General features: G+C 40.0%; 1 protein-coding gene across 3 annotated transcripts in view; it reads left to right on the top strand.

The window, feature by feature from the left end:
* Positions 1-27,538, top strand: part of RBKS (ribokinase) — a 79,138-nt gene that overhangs the window by 36,720 nt on the left and 14,880 nt on the right. For 2 of the 3 annotated variants that reach the window (XM_082048310.1, XM_082048309.1), the window contains exons 6-7: positions 932-1,023; positions 10,950-11,138. In XM_082048310.1, the coding sequence (XP_081904436.1) occupies positions 932-1,023; positions 10,950-11,138 (281 nt within the window). The remainder of the gene's footprint in view (positions 1-931; positions 1,024-10,949; positions 11,139-27,538) is intronic. The other variant, XM_082048311.1, reaches the window with a different exon arrangement.

Consider the following 27,538-nt stretch of genomic DNA (forward strand, 5'->3'; position numbering starts at 1 on the left):
TCTAAGGCATTAACTGGGATTGTGTTCAGAGTATCTGAATATTATGTGGTGTAGCTTTGGGTCTAAATATGCTTTTAGGACTGAAAATTTAGGCATCCAAGTTGGAAGATTCGATCATTTACTATAAAGAATATTTCTGAAGTAAGAGTGTGTGCTTTATCTAAAAAAATGATGGCCTTGTGGTTAAGACACTGGAGTATTAATCATAAAATTGGCAAAGTGAGGAACCGAGTCTGCAGACTTCCTGTGTTAGCAGTGAGTAAGTCACTCACACTGTCCTCATGACAAACCTTTTCTGCTGTTACACGTGGCCTTAGGCTACAGTTTAAAGTTCGGTTAGCTAACATATTCTACCACGTGTTAAGTTTAGGTCTAGCTCTGCCAGATAGCATATTAAAAGTATACACTACAGTCTACACTACAGTTGTATAATGTGGCAGTTTAAACAAGTTAGGTAACACATTCAGAAGCGTGTTTAACTCCTTGTCTGGACATGTCCTTCGTTACTCCAAATCCCTGTTTCTTCATCTACAAAACGCAGATAAAAGCACTGAAAAAATTCTAGAACTAAATCAGTTCTTGTAAAATTTATTAAAATCCTGGAAGAAGCATCATCAGTTAAACAAATTGCATTACTCTCTAAGGCTTTTTTGCCTTTTGTTTAAATTTAATAATTGGTTGTTTTTTCTGTTACTCTTCTGTCATGTTCCCATCATGACAGGTGCCTGCACATGAACTAGGAGGAAACTTTAATATAATAGCCAAAACTTTTAGCAGTTCTATAAAATGAGAACACACAAACTGAGAGCCATTTTTGTGTTAATAACAAACATTGGTGGGGGCTGTGAATTAACTATAATGGTAGTGATTTGTGAATCTGAAACACTAGAGATTTAGACTTTCTTTTTCTTTTCTTTTTTTTTTTTTTCAGTAAAGACTTTATTTAATCCAGCTCCAGCCCTTGCTGACCTAGATCCACAGTTTTATACCTATTCTGACATCTTCTGCTGCAATGAAACTGAGGTAATGGTCATATGTCATGTTAAATAAGGAGTCTTAAGCAATAACATTTCAGAGTTTCTGTTCTCAGAAGAGCAGCATAGGGACCAGGAAAACTGAGGCATGCTCCTCTGGTGTAGGACTTTTGGAGGTGACAAGTTTAATCCCTGACCTAATGAGCAAAGAGTAGTATTCTAGAATACCTGTAGATTGCACTCAGAATTAAATTAATTGCAGCGGGAAAGTTGTGTCCAGCCTTTCTTACAAGTAGATGAGTGAAGCAAATCCATAAAAGGACACTTTAAAAATGTTATCAGTGAGCGGTGAATATTGAAATAGATCCTTGTCCTTGTTCTGCTCTCCTCTGACAGGCTTAGCAGGAATGCACTAGCTGTAGTGCTCTGACAGTTTTAAACTCATTTGCCAGGAGGTGATGCACACATGCTGCACTTGATGGTAAATAGTAGCTTCATGTGCCTCTTCCTGTCAGATCTGCTTTCAGTGAATTTGTTTCTCTGGCCTTTCAACTGTATGTTTTCCTTTTTTGTTGTTGTTTTTCTTTTCCTCCTTTCCCTCTTTTTTTTCTAATTCAAGTGTGTTATTTCTCCCAAAGGAAATTCTTTTTGTCACAAGAGGCAAATAAAACTAATCTCATAAGGCCTTCATTTACATTTCATTTTTTTTAGCATTAATGCATGCTGTGTTTCTGCCCCTCACCCTCTTGTTATATAAACAGGAATGTGGGAGAAGCAACCTAGTGGACAGAAACCATGCCCTGTTAAAGTTATCTCCAACAAACATGAGTTCTGCAATGAACATCATACCCTTGGGTTGAGAGGGGGAAAAGCTCAGAGAAAGGCATGGCCCTGCTTGCTTATAGGAGTTTTTGATTACAGTGTCTGTCAGAGTATGTTCTTAAAGACTCAGCTGAAATTTCTGATTAATCCCATTACAAACCATATTGGAACTTCTCAGTTCATGAATCTTCTAGCACTTAAGCATCAGTCTAAGTAACCCAAATGGACGTCTGAATTTTATTCTGGGGTGTTTCAAGACATGTCTGCCAAGTTCAGAGAGTCCATTCAGGTAGAGCATTCAGGAACTGGCCAAATAGCAAGGTGGGAGATGCCAGGATTCCTCAGGTCTCTGGAAGGCAGAGTTTCCAGAGTAACTGAAAGTTATATCATTTGCACTGTCATTTGTCCCACAGCCGTCAGAACTGTTACATGTGATTAAGAGAATGCTAACGCAAAGTATTTAGTCTTGTTCTGAGGAGCCTCAGGGCACCCATGCAGTGTTTTCTTCATGCTTTCAGAAAGCACTTAGGCCTGGACACTGGATTTGCTAAGCAGCACAGAGGTGCACATTTTGGGCCGAGAACAGCCATACTCTCCCAACAATTTAGTAGATGTTATTCGTTGTTTGATATTTTCATAATGTCACTAGTTTGTGTTTCATTTTTTTTTCCCCTGTGAAAACTTATCCCCCACATGTTAGAAACAAAACCTTGTTTTCCATTTCTTGTCTATTCCAGACTTTTCTCTCAATGCTCTTTGCAACACCCATTAAAGTTTACCCTTTGTTATACTTTATTGCTAGAGGACAGTCTTGAAAGAGACATTCTTTGAGAAGTTTGGCTTGCTGGAGCCAGGGTGTATTATTATTATTATTACCACCACATGGAGAAGAGAAAATTACTTCTATTTGGAGAACAAGAAATACAGGTGTATAATTGCAATAGATCCCTGCTCGCTCTTCTACCTTTCCTGCAGAGCTGGGGGTACAGTCTGCATTCTTTTCTGCTCTTTTCTTTTAAAAAGTAATTACCATTGGAAGATAGCTGGGATCACTATATGCAGAGCCAGATACAGAAATATGCTCTCTGCTGTTGAGGAGGCTCATGTCTTCTGAGTTTATGGAAAAGGCAGACCTATGGAAGTTCCTGACAGCCATATCGCAAGAGCACAGTTCCGAGCGTGGGACTGGACAGCATATTCTGAGAACAAAAATGGAACATAAATACCTTGGCTTTTAGCAACAACTTATTCATACTTTACAATGAAGTCAATTACATTAGCACAATTGTAATAATCAATTGATTTCATCCTCTCTGTGTGTCTGATTTGTTATTGAATTGATTTTCAGGGCTGAACTATTGCCATTGTTCCTTTCTTTTTACTGAGAAAAGAGGAAAAATGAAGCATTTGTTTTTCTTATGTCACAAGTTTGAAAGTTGTTTTTTTAGTAATTGTTATATATATTCATATGCCATCTGTTTTCTGTTTTCTTTCATGACTTTCTTTAATTTCAGATCCCTGTAATGTATGCACTTGAGAAGTTTGATGTAGAGACACATGTTTACATACCCAAATAAAGGTTACCAGTCACATCTCTGTATGGCACTTAAAAGCCATAAGTTAATTCTGCAGATCTTAATTATAATTTTTTAGCTTTGTCCATTCAACCAATTACATCTGCATTTCCTTCATCATCTTAAACTAGGAACTACTTAAAGACTTTGATGATCCAGAATATATGCTGGGAAGATATCTTTCTATACTTTTTTTTTTTTTTAAATTTCCCTCAGTATCAACTAGCAGTCACAGTCAGAAAAGATCAATTGGATAAGATGGACCTTTGCTCTGAGCCAATGTGGCCATTCTTATTTTATGGATTTTAAAAATGATTATTCTCTGTGGACAAATTTATTGAATGTGCTGCTTAAAGCTGCCTTCCTGAGATGTTCTGTTCCAGTTCCATTGCCCCTTCTGCCCCAAATCCTATTTATGTTTCAGCTTTATCCCTTTTGGGTTCTTTTATTTTTTATTTGGGATGTTTAGGTACTACCAGAAAAAAATAGTGTATTTCTGCTTTATCTTTACCAAGTCTTTTAAATAGTTAATAAATCATCTGAGGTTTAAAGATGAACTCTGTAGAGCTATGCAATTCAACTGCTTCTAGAACATTCCTTGTAACATAGATATGTACGCTAAGACAAGATTAAATTTGTGCTGATTTTTTTTATTGCTTTGTTTGGCTTTCTTAGTTGTTTAAATTTACCAGTATTTATCACACCATTTTAACAAAATTTCCTTATCTTTCTTGTTTACCAAGAAATACTTTTAAATGATAAAATCCTGCGGTTTGTGGACATCATGCAAATGATACGTTTGTAACAGCAGATTATGTTAGCTGTAGAACACAAAGCTAGCCGTTTAGCTTAAGACATCTCATACAAGCACTATGTGAAGAGTTTGTGTCGTTAAAAATGAGAAAAAAGGGGTAGTCTTTGTGATTAGCTGAATTATTACTGAGTCCAAAGCTTCTGTTACTTACTGCCATGAAGGTCAGGAGTTTTGATCTGTGATGCCTTTGTCACAGAATAAAAGTTTAAAAATGTCAGCTAAGGCTTCAGGCAGCCATGGTATGTCGGGTCCCAAACATGTGAATATCAAATACAACATCACGATTTATACTCCATCCTTCATTAAATGCCTTAGGATTTAATGAAATCACATGCAGTATCTGGTATAACAGCACAGCTTGTTCTTATGGATTTATGTGCTAGAGAGAAGCAAACAAAATTATACTATCAGTGAATTATCTGCTATTAGTTTGTCTAGAAGGCTCTTCACAAGCTGTTCTTTTCACTCTTGCTTGTTACAATAATAAATTTTTTTTATGTCTGACATGACTTTCTTTTTATGTGGTTCATGAACAAAAAAACTCAGAACAAATCTTGCAAGGTTATCAGTTCTTTCTTTGCTTAGCATGGAGTTCAGTTTTATCTTTTCCCAGAAAGATCAAACTTGTTGAGACTGGTTTGTTAATTCCCAGATGTAGCACAGCCTAATCCCTGAGGTTTGTGCAGGAATGTGCTAGTTCTCCATTCCCTTAATTCTTCTAATGAAAAATAAATGTATCCAATGTCATCTTAGTGAAAACCAATGGTTGTTCTTTTCAGTCATCTATTATATAAACGTTGAAAAGGAGACAACCCTATACAAGATGAGCTCTTTGGAATACTTGCCATTTTTTTCCCACGTATTTGTGTGATTTCTTGCTGTGGCATGGCTCTGGGCACAACCACAACGTCAATGCAGTTCATGTGTTGTTTTTCTCCTCTAGTGTGTGCACGCAATTACCCAGCCCTACAGGTTAGGAACCAAAATAAATTGCACATCAGCGATTTTATTTTGGTCCTAAACGTTTTGAAGAACAGCTGCTTCTCTGTCCAAAGAATAATAAGGAGGCCTTGAAGAGAAGGAAAACTCCTAAATGCTTACAACAAATGATTTAGCTTGTCAGGCTATTTTTAATGCAAAACTGGGAACTGCTTTCTCCCTGATGTAAAGTGGGTATCAGACTTCTGATCTAAATAAGAAAGGCCTAGCAAAGATTTAATTAAATGCTAGCAGAATACTTTTGGGCTTCAGTGGTAGAAAGCAGTACAACTAAATATAAGTTAATAGCTGATTTTGTTTAAAAAAGCTGCAAGATGTATAAAAATAATACAGAAAATTAGATACTATCTTACTCTCTCCTTTCAAGTGTTATTGTCTATTACTAGAGGCTAGATCATTTTTGGAAGAAATTTTAATAATGGAAGTTCTTTTTAGTATGTCCAAAATCGAGAGACAGTATTGACTTTTACAAGATTCAAAGAATATCAGGTTTATAAAACTATATCCGGACTCTTGGATTAGAGATCTTGAATTAAGATACTGCTTATTAATATAGAGAGATTAATACTAGCGATAGTCTTTCTTAAGAAAAAAAAATTGATATATCTAGTAGTAAAAAAAAAAAATAGGTCCCTTAGAATTAAAATATTTGAGAACACCTCTTGAATTCACTTTTTCTGTTCTAAGCAATGGAAAGCTACTATTACTTCATTACATAGAAGTTGCCAGAAGTTCACAGTATATTTTAATTCCAACTTTGTTCTAAACCTCGTTTTATCAGTTGCTGGAAACTATGAAGTTTCCCATATTTAGTCTAAAATGAAAGATGTTACTTTTGGGAGGGGAGGGAATAGCTTCAAGCCAATTCGTTTCAATCAGTTTTTAATTATTCTAGCACGATAAGTATTTCTGCCTGTACATATGTAAAAATTGTATAATTTGAAACAACTGGAATTAGCTTGGCTTGTGGCCTGGTCTTGCAATTGCTTATATACCAAATCTGCCTCACTACTTCATTGGGACTGTTCACACGTGTTAGAATTAATGAGATTGAGTTCTTCTGTCATTCTCAAAGAAATCTCCTAAGGTACAAGCCAAGTTTGTAGCCAACTGGCTTACTGTATTTAAATATTTAAAGTTAAAAATATTTTAAATGATCATATGTAGTTTTAGATGGGTTAGCCTTAAAACTGGCACAGTTTCCCTATTATTATTTCTTAATTCTGTTCCAGCAGTACCTGGGAACATTTGCAACATTGTCATTGTGGTAGGTGCACAAAAAGCAGTCCAAATGATGGACTGCCTCCCAAGGTACCAAGTAGCAAGGGATAGGACAAGAGGAAATGGCCTTAAGTTGCACCAGGGAAGGTTCAGATCAGATATTAGGAAAAAATTCTTCACAGAATGGTTGTGAAGCATTGGAACAGGCTGCCCAGGGAAGCGGTGGAGTCACCATCCATGCAGGAATTTAAAAGGTTTGTAGACATGGTTCTTAGGGACAAGATTTAGTGCTAGAGTTAGATTGTGGTTGGGCTTGATGATCCTGAGGGTCTCTTCCAACTGGAATGATTCTATGGTTCTAGGAAAGAATTAACACTCCTGGTTATTTCACCAGTTTATATTTGCTGAGTTTCATAGAAGGTAGGAACAGAGCTCTGGAGGTCTCTAGTCCAACACCATGGCGAAACATGGACAGTTTAGGTCAGATTGCTCAGGGCTTTGTCCAGTCAAGTTTTGATTCTCCAAGGAGGAAGATGACCTCTGGGCACCTGTTCCACTGCTTCGTCACCTTTGTGGTGAAAAAGCTTGTCCTAATACTGGAATTTCCCGTGTTCCAGCTTGTACCTGTTGTCTCTAGCCCTATACCCGTGTAGCTTCAAGAAGAGTCTGGCTCCATCTTCTCTATACCCACCCATTAAATTGCTGTAGACAGCAATTAGATCTCCCTTACCCTTGTGTTCCCAAGGCTGAACAAACTTGCTTCTCCCAGCCTCTTCTGGTATGTCCTGGTCTCTGGCCCCTGACCATCATTATGGCCTTCCATTGCAGTATGCTGAAGGGTGTCCGTGTCTTACTTGTGCCAGAGATTCCAAAACTAGATACCACGCTGCAGATTTGGTCTCGCAAATGCCGAGCAGAGCATCCAGAACATCTCCCTGAAAGTGGCTGTGTAAGCCACAGGCTGCCCCAAATGCACCCCAGCTAGGAACGCTTGGCCTAGGTCCATATCACTGTTTCATTCCCATTTTTAGCCAGTGTAAAGTAGTACTGCTGTTGAAAGCGGTGAATTGTTTTGGGTAAGCTTTTGGGGGTGGCGTGGGATTGGGGGTGGTGTTAATTTGAACACAGATCTGCCTTGCAATCCCGTTGGTTTCCTGGCCACACAAATGTCTGTGCTGGCACGAGGGAGTGGGCCATGTGGGCAGGAGTGGAAGGGGAAAAACAGGACCATTTTTCTTCTATAGCAGTGCTGGTTTGTGTCAACTTACTGTGACGAGACTCCACAGCCTAAAGAGACATGCAGAATTAACTGAGATTAGTGAGGTTTATGGCCAAAAACCTTCATATCGGTTAAATTAAAAGCTTCAGTTAAATTTCCCTTCCACTTTTGTAAACAAAAATAAGAAAATTCTGTGCAGATTATTTATATAATATCCATCATAGGCTTGTTCTGACAGCAGTTTTGTGGAATGTCGTCTTACTTTAATAGGTCTATTTAACTGAGGACTTTCATGAGACTAGCTGCAGAAAAATAAAATTCTTAATTTGTTGCTCTTTTGTACAGTACTATGGCAAATGTCCACATTGGGCTTTTAGTATTGTTATTTAATTTTTCTTTACATAACCATTAGTTATTTCCTTCAATTGTACCATAGTTTGTTTTTTAAATAAGATTCTACTGAAGGGAGGAACTTAAAAACTCACCACAGTATTTAACATCAGTTGACATTTACCGCAATCTCTAATTATTGGCACAGAATCTGTCTGGCTTCTGCTGCTTTTATGGTTCTTCCAGCTTGTTCCAGTGTTTTTTAGTTTTACCATCCTGCTGTAGATGAGTTAGATGATAGTGGTTTCAAGCAGTCGAAGATCTACTTTTATACAGACCCTGTCTGCTCAAAATAATTGTGTTTATTGGTATAAGCAGTATAAAGATGAAAAGAAAGATTTCTGCAAAACCTTTCGCATATCAGTCCCAGAACAATTCTTTCCCTACCCAAGGAAAAAATCCTGTTGACTTGGAACACAGCAATCACGAAGAGGGATACAACATTAATGCTGAGCATACTTCATGTATATTTTGTTAAGAAGAATAATATATTTAAGTACTCCACTTACCTTGCTCATGAGCTTACCGAAGTGTAAGTACCAGATAGAGAAACTCAAATTACATTTACTGTTTCTCTACCGAAACCAAATCTACTTTCATCCTTTGCAACATGGGTAGAAAGTTTGGAATTATTGCCCGTCATCAAGTACACTGGAAATTCAGTTGGCCAGTTCCATTCAAGGATTTGTTTTAATCTGTGTTTATTCTTGTAACATGATGTGCTAGGTGTTCTGCATACAGGAATGCATAGTTCCTGCTCCAGAGATCTGAAAATTCATGAAGAGACACAGACTATTTAGACACTCAAATATTAGCATGAAGTATTTATATATTTTAATACTACTTATTATCATCTATCCTAAGTTACTCCAAAACTGGTTTTGGTGTATTGGCTCATTGAAAACCTTGCAAGAAGATACATTCAAAAGGTTTTGTGAAATACTTTTTGAAATAATTTTCTTATTTGAAAATACTTTTACAACCTTGTAAAAAATGCAATAGGTTTAATTTGCTTAAAAACCAGGACAGTGCTGCAAGAGAAGTTTGAGCAGCATGGTGACATGCCACAGAGAAAACTGGATAGGCTGAGTTGCCTTCTTATAACTTAAAGCTTACTATATTCTTGTCTGGGATCAGTGTGCCTATAAAAGGAGTTTTAAATGGTGTGCATGTGTTCCCCCACCTTGCCCCAGCAGCACACAGGTTTTCCCACCAAGGTCTGCCTCACCAGATTCTGCCTTGTAGCGGTCAGATCAGCAACCCTTGGAAGTATTTGTGCGTTTATCTAAGTAGGGACAGCAGAACTTGGTCCCGTGAGTTTGACAGTTAAAGCCAGTAAGTACCCTGCTAATGCTGCTGTAAGCTCTGGGGCGTGTGTTGGCACAGCCTGTCCCTGCAGAGCCCAAGGGTGGCTTCTCCCTCCCGGGCCAGGCTGGAACGCAGGAAATGTCGGTGGCAGCAGCACCGGGCGCTGACTCACAGCTGGGGCGGTTTGCTGGGGGGTGGCTGTAGGAGATCCTGTCCCCAGCTGTCTGCCCTCCCTCTCTTTGCGGCGGACATGGCCTCTGCTTCGTGCCACGGTTGTTTAATCGCTGGAGTTTACAATCCCTTGTATCAAGAAGCCTGTGTGCTGCATTCAAGTTTGGGTGATGCAGAGGAAGGTAGTTTGAAATACTTCAGCAGCTGTTTCCCGAGGAGCTGAGCTACCCCTGCAGCAGAGGTCAGGAAGTGTAGCTGGTGAATAGGTTCCAAAGTAAGTTTTCCACTGAAAATAAGCCCTAAGAGTGTGGAAGCTCTGCCCAGTTACTAGGTGGTTATCTGAAAATCTTTCAGACTGCATTTTTCAGGATCCAGCAGCAGCCTTGTAGTGCAACATAAAATAGGACTTCCCTCTTCCCAGGCAAGCAGGACAAGATTTAGTAAAGATAACAAAATATAATATGCCTGTTTCCTCAAAACTGAAGGCATACTCTATTATTCAGGAGTACTACCTGCTAGACTGTTTCAGAGAAAACAAACGTATTTTCTCTTCCCTTTTTTCTTGTTTCATTCTCACTCTCTTCCCTGCCAGAAGAAAAAATACATGACATTTGACAGTGCTATACCACCAAGAAAATATATGAAGTGGCAAAAAGGATGCTTGATTCTGGACACTTCATTGCAGAGTTTTGGGAAATTTTGCTCTTAGTTGGGTGGAACTGGAAGAGATTAATTTTAAGAGCCAACTGGGAGAAGTTGACTTAAGGTCACCATGTCTTAGAGGAGTTTATCTGTATTTGTACAGAGCCAACACAGAAGAGTCTTAGTCTTGACACAGGCCTATGGACATATATAATAATCTTGTGATCAGCTTTTGCCCAAAGAGGGCTTCAGATAACTTTTAGGTATTCTTATCCAAAAATAATTCAACAGAGTGGTCAAAGTTGAGCAATTTTTTTTTTTTTTCTTTGAAGAGATTTTCCCTCTAGCTGAAGCTGAGAATTTTAAAAAGATTTTTTAAAGTTTCTCATTTGGTGATAAATATCCCCCAACAATAGTGACCAAGTTGCCATGTAGCATTTTTCACATTAGACCACAAAATGTTTTTGCCAAGGCTGTGTCATTGTGTCCACTTCACAGATGAAGAAACCGAGGCACGTGGGAGAAATGTGATTTTACTAGGGGTTGCGTGCCAGGCAAGTTGTAGAAGCTGGAACGGAACACTTGCCTCCTGCGTCTCTGCCCAGGCTGCTCTCCATTAGTCTACTGTGCCTGAAGTACATGCTGGTTTCAAACGAGAAGCAAGACATAGCTGAATATCAGCGTAGGAAGTGGTTTCGTGATCATCCTATAATACACATTTTTAAAAGACGTTAAATACTGTTTTCAAATGCAACTGTTGTCCAAAAACGAATGCTGTCAGATTATGATTTTCATTTGCGTGGGTTATTTTCCAGGCAGAAATTCTAACGGGCATCCCAGTTGGCAATCTTGAAGATGCTGAAAAGGTGGGACGCATGCTGTTACAAAGAGGGTGTAAGCTCGTAATTGTTACTCTTGGAGCAGAAGGCTGCATGATGATATCAGTAGAAGAACCCATTCCAAAGCACGTTCCTGCTGGGAAGGTCAGGGCTGTGGACACTACGGTACGTTTTTGTGGTTTAACTGTCTTGCTTTGGAAAAGGCTGCTTGAGCACTAAGGGAAAGCAATGAGTAATCAGCCAAATCTTTGGGCACTAGCACAAAGGCTGATTTATGACGTGAAATTGATATCTTGCTTCCAGCCTCTCATATATTAAATGTCAGTTCACTTGAGTTTTATAGTCTGTATTGTAGATGTGCTAGAATTATTATACATACTGATAGTATCTTCATGTTCCTGCTTTACTGAAATGAGTACCTGTCTCTGACTGCAATGTGTGATGCCAGTGGCCTGAGCTGTGGTCCTGTTTTTTCCCTTTTGCCCGGTCATATAATTCACGTTGTCCAGAATTCGAATGCTGTGGGAGAAGGAAGATAGTGCTGCCCTCATAGTCTCAAACGGAATGTTTCACTCTTCTGACACAAGCATGAATTGATTACCAAGTCTAGCATAAGGTGCATCAAAGACAAAATTTTTACAGGATATAGTGGAAAAAAACCCCAAAATGTTCTTCCAGCTTCGTGACACCTATTTTGTGATGATAGGTAAAGGATACTTGGTCAAAGGCATTTTAGTCTTTGACATAAAGGTATTTTTTTACTTCCTACTCAGAATTAAATGCAGAAAGCATACTCTAACATATCAGTAAATACAATACCCCAGCAGAAAATAAAAACAGGACAGGCAATAGTTAAGATTACATTGCTATGAAAACCTTACTGCATTGCACATATGGGGCTATTTTGTGTTCCTAGTATTATCTGACATAAATCCAAAATAATTCCAGTGGAGTTATTGAGAGCAGAGCAGGTCACGTTGTATGTACTAACTATACATTTAAATGCCTGTTATAATAACGTCATATTACATATGTTCTGTTACAATGGTTCATTAAAATCCTGGAGATTTTACCATCTGGTGCATTCCATATCTGAATTGCATTAATAATAACTAGTTCTTGTAGCATGTTTTTTATCCATGGACCTCATACCGCTTCACAAAGAAGGAAAGCAACTGCTTAAAAGATGAGGGAAGAGAGGTATAGGGGACTGAAATTACCTAGCTCAGTGGCTTGCAGTGGCAGGGCTAGAAGTAAAGTCACTTCTTCTAAAACAGAAGACAACTCACAGATTTGGACTGTGATGTGCTGATAGTGTGAAAGACTTCTGTCACTATTAAATTTAATCCTTTTCAATTTAACTCTGAAACAGAGATGCTTTAGCTTTGTTTTCCTCTTTTACCCCTTTGTCATTTAGAAGTTTGACCTCGAGTTAGTGCTGATTTTGGAATGTCTGAAAGTTCTGGTTAAGGGAGGCATCACAGTACTTGGTAGGGGACTACAGACACCTGACTGCCTCTGCCTGCTTTTAGCCTGGAATTAGAAGTGCCAAGAGAGAGCTCCCAGGCACAGGCAGAGCTCCCAAAGCTGCTCAGGAGCAGGATTTACTAGCTTGGGAGCAATACCTCGTGAACCCAGCAGTACAGCTTCTTGCTCTGAGTTGGCAAATCCACTATTGCTATCAAAGCTTATTGTTAGAGTTTTTCTCTACATCACACAGAAGTGATGAAGAAGAAACATGTGTGATCTGCATCTTCAAAAGAAGCAGAAAATTGCTGCCAGATCAGCTATTGTTTGATATCTTAAGATATTTGCTGCTCTTGGAATAAAACAGCAATACTGAAACCACACACTGTGGCTGAAAAGTGCTTTTTATCTTTCCTTGCAGTTCAGAGTTTCATGACTGAACTAATTTAACGCTCCTGTTTTTCTATTAAATAAAAGCAATGTCTTTGAGCATATTGAATCCTTGCCCTGCCTCCTTGTGGCCAACAGGTTATTGGCTTTCACATAGCAGAGGATTTTCACAGTTAATTTTGTTAATCTACTTAAATACCAGTGGGTTGTTTTCAGTAAAACAGCTGTACTTGGTTTACTCTTGCAGACTGAATGAAAAAAGATGTGTTGGCCTTCCATTATAAAAGTCTTACAGTGCTTAGACTGATTATCACTTTGCCTGAAAGCAAATGGTTTTAAAGCAACCCTTCCAAACACTAAGCAAAATAATGTCATCCTCAACTAACCCGGATAGCTCTATTACTAAAATAAATACAAAATGTTCTAGTAGGACATGTTATTCTCTTCAGAGGCATTTCCGCAGCGGATCATTCCCCACGGGAATAAGCTCAAGCTGTAAGGTGGCTTAGCAAGTGGTCACCTTTCCACAGAGTATTCAGAGCTGTTCAGGTCCACGCTCTTAGCATGCCATTTAATATTAAACAAAGATTGATACCTTAAACTGCCCAGACTTCAGCATCTTGAGGAACCAGGCAGTGATTTTTCAAGCTGCCATAAGCCAGTCACATCTGGTTATGTGCCTGTATCCATATTGAAATTGTTTGGCCCTGCAAAAGATAAAGTTATTGCCAAAGAGTTAAATGATATGTATAACCCACCACAGATTTGCAAAAGGTTAAAGAGACCTTTTCAAAACAGTCTGTATTAAAACAGAGTTTGTCATTTAAGAGATAAACAAATAAGACAGAAGATGAGCTTCAAAGGCCTCTTCCTCTGTGGAAATTTTCCCATAGCTGCTGCCACTGCCCATCGCCCTCTCTGCAGCAGCGCAGCTTCAGTACTGCCTCCTGGTCACCTCTGCTATCCACAGCAATTCTGAACATTCCTGATGAAAAAACACTTGGGTAGCTACAGCCACAAAGATTAAGAATTTGAGCTCCTTGTCCCAGGTAGTGTGTTCCCCATTCTGCATAGGTTCACCAGAGAGACTGATGGCTGATAGACAGTAGATCCTGGCTCTTCATCGTAGCCCTTGAGACGGTTAATTTAGGAGTTTATTGGCAGAACACTGGGAAAAGTTGGCTCCATCTCCCGCTTTGTGGTGGAACATGAATCTTCAAGATTGAAAATCTGGCATTTTTCAGCCACACTAAATCAGTACTATAAAGGGAAAAAAAGGCTTGTTGATTTTTTTTTTTTTTTGCACTAATTATCTTAATGCGGGCTTTACTAATGTATGCAATGCTTCCCATGACTCTTAGCAGAGCTCTCCATACACAGTCCAAAACATGTAGAGCACGAATAGTCATTTAGAAGGAAGTTTTGCAAGACATGGTATTGTAAAGCTGAAACATCTGTTTCTCCTGTTATAGCTAGATAGTGCAGCAAGCTTTTGTTAAGAAAGTAAACTTTCCCTTCATTATACCAGTTTCTGCTAGCTATTTTCTATATGCAAATTTTAAATAAGAATAAAAATAAGCAAATTATTGAAAAGCCATCCTCAAATTTTCTGTATGAAATACAGAAATATCTGATTAAGCCCACTAGCCCTATCAGTTTGTATTTGAAGCAGATGACGTACATATGAGACATTTGACACACAAAGAAGTACTAATATGTAGATAATGTAAGAAAGGTATACATTATAATCTATTTTCATTACTTTAAATAGTTGCTTTTAAATCTACTTGACTACATGAAGTTAAATATATGCATTTACTTTATTATTGGAAGAAGCTATTTCCACTTTAGATGAAACTAGTACATGAAGCTGCATTAAAATAGCTGTGAAGGATAATTATATAATTCCATTTATATGACACTTCTTCAGTTGGTAGCAGAAGGTTTCACAAACCATTCACAAATTTGATGATAAGCATTTCGTAGAAAACAATAATATCATATACACTCGTTTTGCAGTTGCATGTGTGTGTGTGAAGCAGTTTGCCTGCCGCTGAAGCAGAAGCACAGCTGAGGTGGAACACAGCAGCTGCTTGTCAACACAGCTGTGGGACATGACCGAACACCGTCAGGTCAAAATTGTGCTTGAGGTGAAGTGGATGATCTGTGTGATGAACCACATGATGATCCTGGATGGCGGCATCTGCTGCTGTAGCCCTGAGCACGCCAGCCTGGCAGAGGCACATGCAGGCTGATGACAGGGAAGGCCACACCACCATCCATATTGGAGAGCTAAGCTCTGCTCTTCTTGCCCCTTCACCCCTGCTCTCCCCCTCTGCTTCTGACAATCACGCAAAGTGTAATTTACAGCACTATTTACATCTATTTACATTTACTAATTATATTCCATTGAAACTGCCAAGGAAAATTTGTCAGAAGAATGTAATTACTCAAAGCTGGAATTTGGCCAGCAGTGAGATTAGTTCCCATCCATCTTGCACAAAAGCATGATGGGATCTTACAGTGGCTTCAAGTGGCAGCTGGGGACCAAGGGGAGCCCCTGAGATGCTGCCAGAGCCCTGCCTAGGCCTTGGGCTTTGCAGGTGGGCTTTGCAGAGGCAGTCGGACTGTCTGGAGCTCAGGTTACACGGGCTCTGGGCCTTAGAGGATTGTCCATGCCAGGCAGCCTCTGGTGGTGGGGCAATCCGGTGCTCAGTGGCTATGGCAGGCTGGAATGTGGCCACTGACTCGGGCTGCACCCTGGGGCTTGGGGCTTGGCCTTTTACTCTGCTTCTGGCAGCTGAAGGTGGGGTGTCCTGTCCAGGATCCATGCTTCAAATTGCAGGGTGGGCACAGGCAGAATCTCTCCTGTGCAGGGGCATTAGTGGAAAATGGGGTGCTCTCTGACTAAGCCAGCCAGACCTGACCTGCTGCCAGCCCCTGTATTTCCAGGTTGCAGCACGGAGATCACTTTAGGAAGGGAAGTAATGTAGGGTTAGTTTTTGTAACCTCTGGTTTGCTCCAGATCCCAGTTTGGATCAAGATGCTGAATAACACCCACCACATGCTTGTGGAAGTCAGGCTGAATTTCTGATTTCCATCCCACCTGGTCTTTGAAACACATAGAACAGTTGCTCTGCTTAAGATCTCTTCATCAGGTTCTTCTTGACCACTAGGTTGATACATGCCACTGTGTGCACAAAAGCCCTGCATCAGCACACCCACCATCGGGACATCAGGTGTCTAAATGTCTGTCTTAGGCATGGGTGTGTTCTCTGTAGAGGCACGTGGAGGCACTTGGGCACACAATATTTAAATGAAAATTTGAAATCACTTTTCACAGTGGTGGCCCTAGTAATCACAGCAAACCCATGGCCTCCCTTTTAAATCTCGTGGAAAAGCCAGAATGTTTAACTTCACAGTGTTTCTAAGCACAAGCTAAAAAATTCCACTATAATTTCTTACATTAGCAGCAGTCTACCTGTCTGGCTGTGCTTTTTGGGTACAGAGAGTGCACAACCTGCTGAGGGAAGCTATGGAAATGACAGGTTGAGGTGCCGTGCTTATAAACAGGAAATTAATTTTTGAGACATGATAAAATTCAAAATTTGATCTACTCGGTTATGCCTGAAATTTGACACGAGTGTATGATTTATTCTGTATAGTCCTTCTCTGTGCGACATTCTCAGAGACAGATGATACATACTATTTGTCATAATCATAAATGTTACCATTATTTTTCCATGTCAGTTCTGCAAAATGAAGGCTCATTGCTACAATATGAATTTGTCATCAGATGTTTTGTGTTCAAATCCTATGAACTCCCTCTGATTTCTTATTACGATATATTAGATCTGGTTCTTTTACTGTGGGAGAGAATTTAAAAGGCTGTCTTTAAGCAGTAGAGCGCTCACTGAGCAGCTTTGTATTGAACTCTGAAGATGTTACACAATCTTTATTTTAATAAAGCCTCGTATAAGTGTATAGCTACATAATTTTAGATATGTCACAATATTCAGGCCTGTGCAGTAATTGTGGTCTGAAGAAGGCAGTGTGGTTTAGCAATTTGAACAAAGGACTGAGTAAGAGTTCCAGGGCTCTGCAAAAGACTTGCTGTAAATCCTTGGGAGGGTTACTTGTCTTCTTTGTATCCCAATTTGTCCATCCATGAATTGGAGCTGCTATTAATGTATTGCATATAAACCATGAGAAGTCTGTTAGAGGTCAGAACAGAACCTGGGAGGCCTTTTTCCCAGGCTTGTCATCTAACCTCAGGCCAGTTGTGCTTCTTTGGGGGCTTTGCAAACTCATTGAAGTTCTTCTGCTTGAAGTTGAGAGGTCTTGTCTGTAAAAATATGGTTTACACTAAAAGTCTCTGACTTAGCTGTATCTTCTGGTTTGGAGGAAGCCTGAGCCAGAGGAGTGAAGTGGACACTGAAATAAAGCCTTATAATATAAATAAATCCAAAACAGTCCTCCTTATAACAGCAATTCTTTGTCTCCTGACTTTGTGGCCTAACGTCTGAGGCTCAAGGGGATATAAATACAACACTCTGTGCAATGACTAATTACTCAAAATTCTGTGCATCAGCAGAAGTGGGACTTGTGGTTGACTCTAATATTATCAAATGCCTTTGCTATTTAATAATCTTGTAGCCGTACATTATTTAGCATGCCGTTTGCACAAAGAACAGTGATTTTATTTCAGCTATCTCTCAACAAACTAAAAATGCAGCTGGTAGTAAATGAAGCATTTGGCAGACAATGTGTCTGATGTACAGTTCTGTAACTTGCTAAGAAGAGAAAAATGTTGTTGAGTGTTTAACCTTTTCCTACCCCAGGATGTAGCAAGAAGGATTAGTGACCACAGAGGGGAAGGTCTTATCCTTTTCTTTTCTTTTCTTTTCTTTTCTTTTCTTTTCTTTTCTTTTCTTTTCTTTTCTTTTCTTTTCTTTTCTTTTCTTTTCTTTTCTTTTCTTTTCTTTTCTTTTCTTTTCTTTTCTTTTCTTTTCTTTTCTTTTCTTTTCTCTTTTCTTTTCTTTTCTTTTCTTTTCTTTTCTTTTCTTTTCTTTTCTTTTCTTTTCTTTTCTTTTCTTTCTTTTCTTTTCTTTCTTTTCTTTTCTCTTTTCTTTTCTTTCTTTTCTTTTCTCTTTTCTTTCTCTTCTCTCTTTCCTTTTCTCTTTCTCTTCTTTTTCTTTTTCTTTTTCTTTTTCTTTTTCTTTTTCTTTTTCTTTTTCTTTTTCTTTTTCTTTTTCTTTTTCTTTTTCTTTTTCTTTTTCTTTTTCTTTTTCTTTTTCTTTTTCTTTTTCTTTTTCTTTTTCTTTTTCTTTTTTTTTCTTTTTCCCTCTTCTTATTTCTGTTTTGTTTCTTTCTTTTCTTTTTCCCTTTTCCTTTTCCTTTTTTCATTTTCTTTTTCTTTTTTTGTTTTCTTTCTCTATTTTCTATTTTCTTTCTCTATATTTCTCTCTATATAGATTTATCTTTCTCTATACATATTTTATCTATTTCTCTCTATTTTCTTTTTATCTCTCATCTTCTCTTTTTCAAGGAAAGAGAAAAAGTTACTATAGGACAAACAGCTTATCTATCAGCAGGGTTTATTCACACACCAACACAGAAGAATTATGCCCAGAGCTCCCATTAACATCCCACAAACCGACAGCATAATAGCTTCCTTTCTTTGACACGCAACCAAAATAGGTTAATAAATAAGTTTAGTTCCAGTCATAGCCCACTTTCTGACTTAGCCTTCTGCATTCCCTCTTTTACAAATATGGAATCCATTGAATTTTGGAACAGAAAAACAATGAGGAATAAGTTAATCTGCCCAACACTCCAATCAGCAATCTGCACTGTAAATCTATTTAAAGCTGCATCTATTATTTTGTGAAGTTCAGCTGAACTGTGAAAGGGCACATGACTGAAATCACTGCATTTGAGTTGACTCACAATTAAGTGTAGATGGGAATTGCTGGGCTCATCGCAAGTTGCTGCTTCTGATTCAGACCTTCTGAAGACCCTTCAGTTTTTGGAGGCTGGTGAGTGGCCGGAGGGCGCACAGGTATCCAGTGAGGAGAGGAACTGCAAGAGTTGCGTCCCTCTGCATTGGCAGCCAACTGAGAAAAGCTGCTGCAAACTGGATGTGCCTTCTTCACCCTTTGAGAGCAGAAAGATGTATTATCCCCATTTTACAGATAGGAACAATGGAACAAAAATGTTGCCATTTAGGTGCTCTGAAGCACTGGATGAAAATGTTCTGCTCCAGGTTACACAGGGAGTTGGGGTGATGTGGCCAAAATGAAGCACAGGCATATATTGTCCCATGCTACTCTCTTAACTTCTAGACAACATTGTCATGGAAGGAAACACTGTTTATCTGCCCAGTAACTGTCTATTTTAATCTGTACGAACAAACAATGTAAACAAAATGAGCAAACAGAAGCAGGCTTGTGCAGAACAATTTGCAGCCTTGTTTTCCAGTGGAAGATTCCACAGACCACCCAGGCTTTGCTCTAGTCCTTTCCTCAACTGTGGAGCATCTAATTAAATCCCTCTCCATTCCTGACTCGAAGTGGAAGAGAGCCTACAGTCCTGTGCAGTTTCTTTCCAGATGGAAATGCATAATTTAACAGAGATACAGCTGGCAGGGAGAAGTGGGCCCAAAGCATTATTAGCATTTGCCACAAATTGCATTAAATTACAAGGAGGTACTTAATGAAGATGTAGAATTAAAAAGAAGATTAAAACCAGTATTTACTTTCCTAAGCCCCTTCTGAGGTTGCAGAGTGCTAGGCAACAAAAACCTCCTAGTGAAACTGAATTTCTGTTTCAGTTACTTTAGTGATACTGAGAATTGCTTGGTTTTGCTACACACCATCAATATCAGGTCATGACATTTTGTCCCATTGCATCCTACAGCTTTATTCTGTATACATGTACACATATACATAAAGTTGCTAAGCACGTTACATTATTTACTCCTTCTGTACTCACAGCACAAGGTGAAGTACTTTCCTTACTGCTGTTTTGTAGAAGAAGAGCAGCAAAAGCACACAGGGACTGTCTTGTCAGTGGCAAGTGAATCTGCTTCCCTTGATAAAAACCATAGCTTCTTCTCTATGCTTCTCTTCAAAGAGAATTAGGACTGGATGAAAAATTTTGTCAGGATGTCAGCCGTCTCATTTTTAGCACAGGACATCGTTGTAGATGTCCACATAAACAAGGAAGTACATAGCAGTGCTGCATTGCTTTGCATTGGATGCTTCTTGAAGAAGCTGTAAGGGGTTTGTGGAAATGTGCTACAAAAACAGGTGCTTTGGTTTCACTACTGTCATACTGAGAAATATTCCAGTTTGGAAGTTAATCCACTTGATTTGTCTGGACAGAAATAAGTAGGGATGCTGGCAGCATTTATGCACCAACTGAAATGTTTTGTTTGGGTGCCAGAACATGTGAAGGATACAGAATCCAACATCTGGACCCAAGATTACATTCTGATGAGGTCTAGGGAAGCAGAGTTCAGAAATATCTTGAAGCTGTCTTTGTGCTATCTCACTTTTGGGATGCTTTAATAAATGAAACAATGGTATAAAACAATTGTATAATTCATACAGGTTGAGAGCAGAGTAGGAAATGACCCACTTATTGCTTCTCTTGGGCTAACTGTGGCTTGCAACGCAAGTCAAAGTCATTGCAGCAGAACATGCCACATCCTTGTTCTTGATTTGTTCTCTTCCCCTTGTCTTTATGTTGAAGCTCACACAAGGTCTTCTCCAAGGGGATGTTCAGTCCAGGTATGGAGCTCACCCAGTGTTTGGAGCAGATATGGGGCCACCAACGCATGCACACAAGACAGTGTCAGCTGTAATGGTGTATAGCACTCTGGGATATCTGAGTTGCACAAGGAAGGAAGGAAGGAAGACCAACTGTGTGCAGCCATCCTTTTTAATTAAATTCCTGCAGTTAAAATTAGCTACTGGAAGCTGGCGCTTCTGGCACATCCAGAGCGTCACCTTCCCAAGCATCTTTTTCTGGCCTGAGCCGTAGGAAGTTGAAAATGTGATCTGCTGTGTAATAGTGCAGCATATTCTTGGCCAAAAACCTCGTCATTTTTTACTTCTTGCATTTATGGTTAGCTTACAATTGTCATATGCCTCCTTTTCTTCTTTAAAGCTCCTCTTTGCAGAACCAGGTATCATTCTGGCTATTGTGGAACGTGACCTGTTCTTCTAAGTTTGTTTTCAACTGTTCTGGCTATGATGAGATGAGAGAGAAGGCAAACCTGGCTTCTGAGCCCCCTGCCCACTTACTTACTCAGAAATGCCAGTTGCAGTAATGTTGATGTTGAACTAAGACCTGATTTCCCCCAACAGAGTTTTCATTGCCAAGTAATTTTGGTCACTACAGAAACCAGAAAGGTTTGTGTTGGATCAGTGATATTGCATAAGTAGGTTTTCAAAAGAACAAGAACAGAGAAATGAGAATAGTGGGGAAATCAGGCTCCTTGCTTTTGCAAATTCTAACCACAGAAAATGCCAGAAGTTTTATTTCTTATCAAGAATAAAGGAGTTGATCTTTCACAGCCCGTACCATGGTCAGGATGTATTTTAATAGCTTCAGCTAGGCAAATGGAAGGAAGCTAACACCGTAAGTCTTGGTGATTGATGGCAGTAACCTATAGGAATGCCTTTAATGGCCAGTTTGCAGTTGAGTGTGATGATTTTGTCACTTTTCTCAGGGGTTTTTCTGTGTGTGTGTGTAGGGATAGACATCCAGATATAAAACTAGCTACTCTAGAACAACTTAGCTGTAGAAAAGCAGATTCCCAAATTCTGGCAGCAGTGTTTGTCAGCTGCCCAAATGGCTAAGGAGCATTGGTTTTATTCATTTCAAAGCACAAATAGACAGCAAAATACAGAGAAAAGGTGAGGAGAGTCTCTGGAATCTTGTGCCGCATTATTGGTGTCTGTGATTTTCTTACTGAAATCATTAAGCAGGCAATATGTCTGTTGGAAAGATGCATTTTATGGGAAATACCACAGAGAATGCCCTTCTGTCAGCAGCAGTGCCTTGAGGCTCACCTGCTGCTGAAAACCATGAGTGGGGAGCAGGAGCCTTGTTTTCTGCTCAACTGCCCCACAGGTGAAGGACAACAGAATGGGTGGGTGCTAGAGCAGATCCGCAGCTCTGGCTTGTAGGTCAAATCTTGCTGAACTCAGAGAGGAGAGCTAAAACTCAAATACTCATCAAAAAGATGAGACAAACTCAGTAGAAAAAAAGAATGCAGGGAGCTGGCAAGAGGACAAGGCTAGAGTGAGTTCAGACCAAAAAAACTCCTCAAGTTTGGTGGGTTTTTTTTTCCCCCTCCAGGATGTGTAGTTCAGAGGTAGGCGGGAGCAGTGGCCAGCCAACAAAGGCTAGATGCTGTGGTTTTGAAAGAGGCACTCGAGCATATGGAGCTTTCGTGCAAAAAAAGAATGTTTTTTTGATCAATTCCAGGCGAGATGGCAGTTGTGTCATTCTGAGTGCATCTCGTCAGATTAGATGGGATCACTAAGAGTCTTTTGGCATTTTCAGTCTGAGAGAAAAAAAACACATGTGGCTAGTGAAATTGCCCAGCAAGGAGATTTCCCCCTCCTGGCTTGGCTGTTGGATTATGGGATCTTGAAGCCATGTCAGCCCCTGACGTGATACTGGGTGACACAGTCGGTGACAATTTGGCCAGTTCTGTCCTGGTTGGGGAGCTCGTTGTTTGGAAGGGAATCCCACTGTCAGTATTTGCAGTGCACTATCAGGATAACCTGATGTATTCTGGGCAGGGCTTCATCTCCAGTTTAATTTGTTCATTAAATGGAATTTGTGAATTAACACATAAGGATGAGCTTTGTTAGTAAGAAATTGCGAGTTGGTGTGAGTATGACGTGAATAATGAAGGAGTGAAGTACTTCTCAAGGAAGTGAGATAAGTGAAGCTTTTGATAGGGTAGGAGAGTAGCTGGATGCTGCTGAGGCTTGATAAACCAGTCTGAGAAGTACAAATCAACCTACTGAGGAGCTGCTATATTTAGGGCCAAGCTTCAATCACAACTCTGATTTTGTGCAAGTTCAAACTTTGGGAAAGGTAGCTACAGCTCCTGTAGCATGTTCAACTGAAAGTCCGTCTTGTTTCTGTTAGCAGCAATGTCCACGTGGTTCCCTGTTGTTGACACATCTTGATATACATGCTGTTATTTGCAAGAGTGCCACTGGAGAGTTTTGTATTGAGCTGAAGTATAATGAGAGTTTTCCAGTACTGTGTTCTGTATGTTGTAAGTTTTCTATATGCACTCCAGAAAAAAAGCAAGTGTGGAGTGTTTCCTCAGCTGGTTTTGAGTTTTCTGTGAACTTTCAGATGAAATGGAAGGAGGTCAAGTGTGAAACCAGGGAAGAAGCAGGTACCAAGGCAAAAGCTGACTGAAGCTTACATGGAAAATAAACACGGAGGTGTATCCTAAATGGAAATATTCCTTGCCAAAAAAAAATATCTATCACTCTGGTAGCATAGCAATCAGAGTAGTGGTGAATTGTTTGGTTGATGGGGATCTCACAAGTTCAGCAACATGGATCTGTTGTTTTCAGAACAGTGTGTGGAGCTCCCGGTTCAGTGCTCTTCCTCCATTGTGTAAGAAAGAAATAAATTCGTCACCTCTCATTAATGCTATCTGGAGTTGAAAGGAGTTTATATGAGCATCATCACACTGAATTGTTTCGATGATTCAGGAAACAGAGTACTCTCTGTGGGTGAATGCTTTGTTGGTTTTCTGTGGTTAGTCTACAACACAGAGTAACTTTCTTCCCTGGTGCTGAGTGGCATACTGGGATATTATTACCTGGCAGAGCGCAGCTCTCCCGTGCTCCCTCCCAGATTTCATCAGAGTGCACTAAGAGAAAGCCACCACCTCACAGACACCTTGCAGTCTTTTTCTTGTGAACAGTGAGACAGGAGCTCCTCTGTTCTGATCCTGGCCAAGAATCTAGCAGAGCTGTGCTCTCGTGGAGGTCCACTGCTCCAATAATTTTGAATACCTCAGTTTTGGGGTTCCCAAGCTGTGCCTCATTTTCGAAGAACATTTTAAAATCCATGCAAGATCAGGAGCTCTGGATTCAGCCCCAAGACGTCTCAAAGTGGGTCCTCTTAGCATCCTTGATCTTAAGTTGGGTTCATTTCCCATAATGTGAAATAAGAGCACTATTACCTTGCTTCAAAACAGATGCTGCAGACGGGCTTTGAAATGTAAAGTGGGACTGTGTGATACTGCCAACTCTCTAGATACTTTCAGCTGTGCTTTTTAGATGACATACAAATTAAAAATCACAGAGTTGTGAATGTTGTATGTTTTATTTCCAACATTCACCGCAAACCAGATAACTTTTCGGGGGAATTCGTGCATCTGTAATGCTTGTCACTGATCATTTTAGAAACAGTGAATAACAATGTAGTAGGATGTTTCAGAAAGGAAAGAAAATGCACACGGGAGGCCTTGTATCAAGATTAATCTCTCAGGAATGCAGGGGGTTAACGGTCAGGCTGATTAATCACTGTTAATGAACCATCAGGAAATCTGTCAGGAAGTGGGTAAAAATTCCTGATGGCTGATGCGAAGCATTGTGTGGTGTGCTTTGGTTTTGATGTCTCCCAACCGATAGTCTACAGTGGCTGTAGTTTAGTTACCTCTGAGTTCTCAAGGCACATGAAGCACCAGATGACATGCTGCCCTTGTTCAGATTAAGTGAGCAAGAAATTTTCTCCATGCATGGCTGTGCAAGTATGATGCAACTTAAATGCAAGAAGGTCAGGGATTGCTCCTTCCCACGGCTTCCCAGAACAGAGGCTGGAAAAGATACAGAAAGGAAGTGTGATCATTCCCTCATTCCTCCGGTCTGAACCCACAAGGTAGAGGAGGAGGAGTGGAAAAAATGGCTTTCCCTGTGTGATCAAGGAGCCAGAGTACTAGGACTTGGACACACAACTGAGTTAATGAATTGCCTGTTGTTGACCCAGGGTGAGGTTTCACAGTTGGCATACGCTGACCCAAGATCATGCTGCTGCTAGAAGGAGTGTTTCTAACCTCTTTCTCCTTTGCATTGGACTAGCTGTCATGTGGTAACACAGCAACTTGCTGATCTGGGTGGAAACTCATGTTTCTTGGTCAGCATTGGCTGGTTTAGTCTTCAGATGGATCTGAGAACTAACTGATCTGCCTCGAGAGCTAGATCTGATGTAGGGGAGGGCGTGGGAACATGAGACAAGGATAAAAACATGAGTGGGGACTGAGCCTTTCAGCAAGAACATAACCATGGGTTGGCTTAAGCCTATTATGAAACTGCAGTCTGAATCACTAGAATTAAGAGTGCACTGTCAACCTACAGGGAATGCAAATTAGAATGTGTTAGCTTACACCTCCCGCCGTTGTTGAAGAGTGGCTGAGCGCAGCCATTCTGCACGTGGCTGGGAGGAGGCAGCGTGTGGTGGGGCAGCAGATAACAGCTCCCGCTGCAGCGGGGAAGAAGAAGAGACGAGCACTGCTACCATGGATTCTCTCTATGTATTTTCCTTTGGCTTAGGGGAACATGTTCTAGCGAGTCTTTGTGACAAGACTGCAGAAACACTCGGTTACCAGAGTACAGATTAAGCACAGTTATGTGGTTGTGGATCCAGACACAGTGTGCTTCTCCTAGTATGTCTCCTTTATCCTCAGCTGTTGAGGTTTGATTGCGGGGTGACAATAAACCATGGCAGATGTATTGTTAACCCCCTCTTCCCCGCCTCTCCCCCCTTCCCACTAAGGACAGGTGATTGGGAGGGAAAGAAGGACAGAGAAGAGAGTTGGAAAAATTAAAAATGTTTTACTAATGCTACTAATAAAAATAGAGAAAATAATACAAAATGTACAAAACCAATCTTAAAAGTCCCAGCAACTGCTCTGGTAGATGTAGGGCCAGCACCGAAAGTCCTGGACTGGACTCTGCAGCCAACTGGAACTGGGTTCAGTCTGTCACTAGGCCTCAGTTCGCAGGGACGACTCACAAGGTCCTCTCCTAAGGTTGGCCATAAGGAAAAGGGACGAGATTCTTGTGATCTCCCACTTTTATATGAAGTATCACATGAATGGGATGGAATACTTAGTTGGTCAGGTTTTGGTCACCCGTTTCTCATTGCCCATCTCGCGGGATGTACATCCATCCTTATCAGTGACCTCACATTCCATTGCTGTGTCTACCACACATGCATCTAGCTTTTCAGGAAAATGCAGCTAATAAGAAGTCTTCAGATGACAGGCAAATTCACTAAAAGAGAACCTGTTTTTTAACAAAACCAAGACATCAGCCCAAGTAGCTTTGTAGCGCTGTCTAGTTGGCACCAAAAGCCTAACTTAGACTTGAAAAGGCGAGCCCTGTTATTTGTTTCAAGTTCATTTGGTTTTTTATTGCAAAATTTGGTAGTTCGGTGTTAAGGACTTGTATCATATTGTTCTCCATGCATAGATGTAGGAATAACTGTAGTAGTGGAAAAATCTCTTAGTAATCAATGCTGGCAATTCTTCCACACAGAATCAGCAAGCCCAGATACCATGGGAGTAGTCACCCTTGTTAGGCCCTGAGCTTAAGAAATAGTTTGAAGAGGCTCAGACTAGTTTAATTTCAGGAGAGTTTCAAGATAGTGGAGATAGTTTTAAGGACTGTATTAATTGAAACTGCCAAAATATCTCTGCAGTGAAACATAAGGAAAAATGGGAGGCTGAGGGGGGAATATTAAACATCACAAAAATTTAAAAAAAAAAAAAAAGTATTGCACAGGCAAATAAATGCAAAATTTAAAAATGCGGCCAGTAACATTTCCAGAAATAAACCATTCTCCATCACATAGAGGATAAACATGGGCTCTTTCAGAGAGAAGGAATTCATAAAAATAAAGACAAAAAAAAAAAAGCTGTGTAACTGATTCAACCACTGTTACCAAGGGATATTTTACTCCCTGAGCATTTCAGCTGAAATTATCTCTTAGCTGAGACTTAGACCCTTTTGGCACAAAAGTATCTGAATATATCCCAAAGGCTGGAAATGTTTCTCCAGTTCCACTAGTAACCTTTCATCAAAGCACAGCCCAGGGATTCTTGCAAGGAAACGCAGGCTTTCCCCACTTATGGGAATGGATAGTGAGTGTCTTCACTGACAGATATTTTTGTGTTACGTAGGGCTGATGTGTAGTTCGGGTGCGGAGCAGGCAGGGGCACAGCAAAGAACACTGAGCAGATGTGACACGGAGCGCTAACATCCTTCGCAGAAGCCAGTATCACACAGTTCTGGAGGGCTATAAATACGACAGGAATTCTCCAAGGCCCAATTCCTTCGACAGAGTTGGGCAGCTCTGCACTGCCGTGCGTTTAGGCTGCACTAAATCAGTGTAATCCTCAGGCTTCCTTCATTTGTGTGCTGCTGTGAATGATCCTAGGAGACTATAAAGCATCACTGCAAGCAATATCATTGATTCTACATTATAATGCAGTTTATGACAGCTTTTGGATTGATGTTTTGATTTATTCACTGAACAAAGAATTTATCATTACAGGCATGCTGACTGTTTCTCTTGTGCTGCTGTACAACACATAATTCCTTTTAAGACTCCAGTACCTCTTACAATGTATGTAATGGAATGAACCCATGTAAAAC

The sequence above is a fragment of the Streptopelia decaocto genome, assembly GCF_964273445.1.
Source record: "Streptopelia decaocto genome assembly, chromosome: 3".
NCBI lineage: Eukaryota > Metazoa > Chordata > Aves > Columbiformes > Columbidae > Streptopelia > Streptopelia decaocto.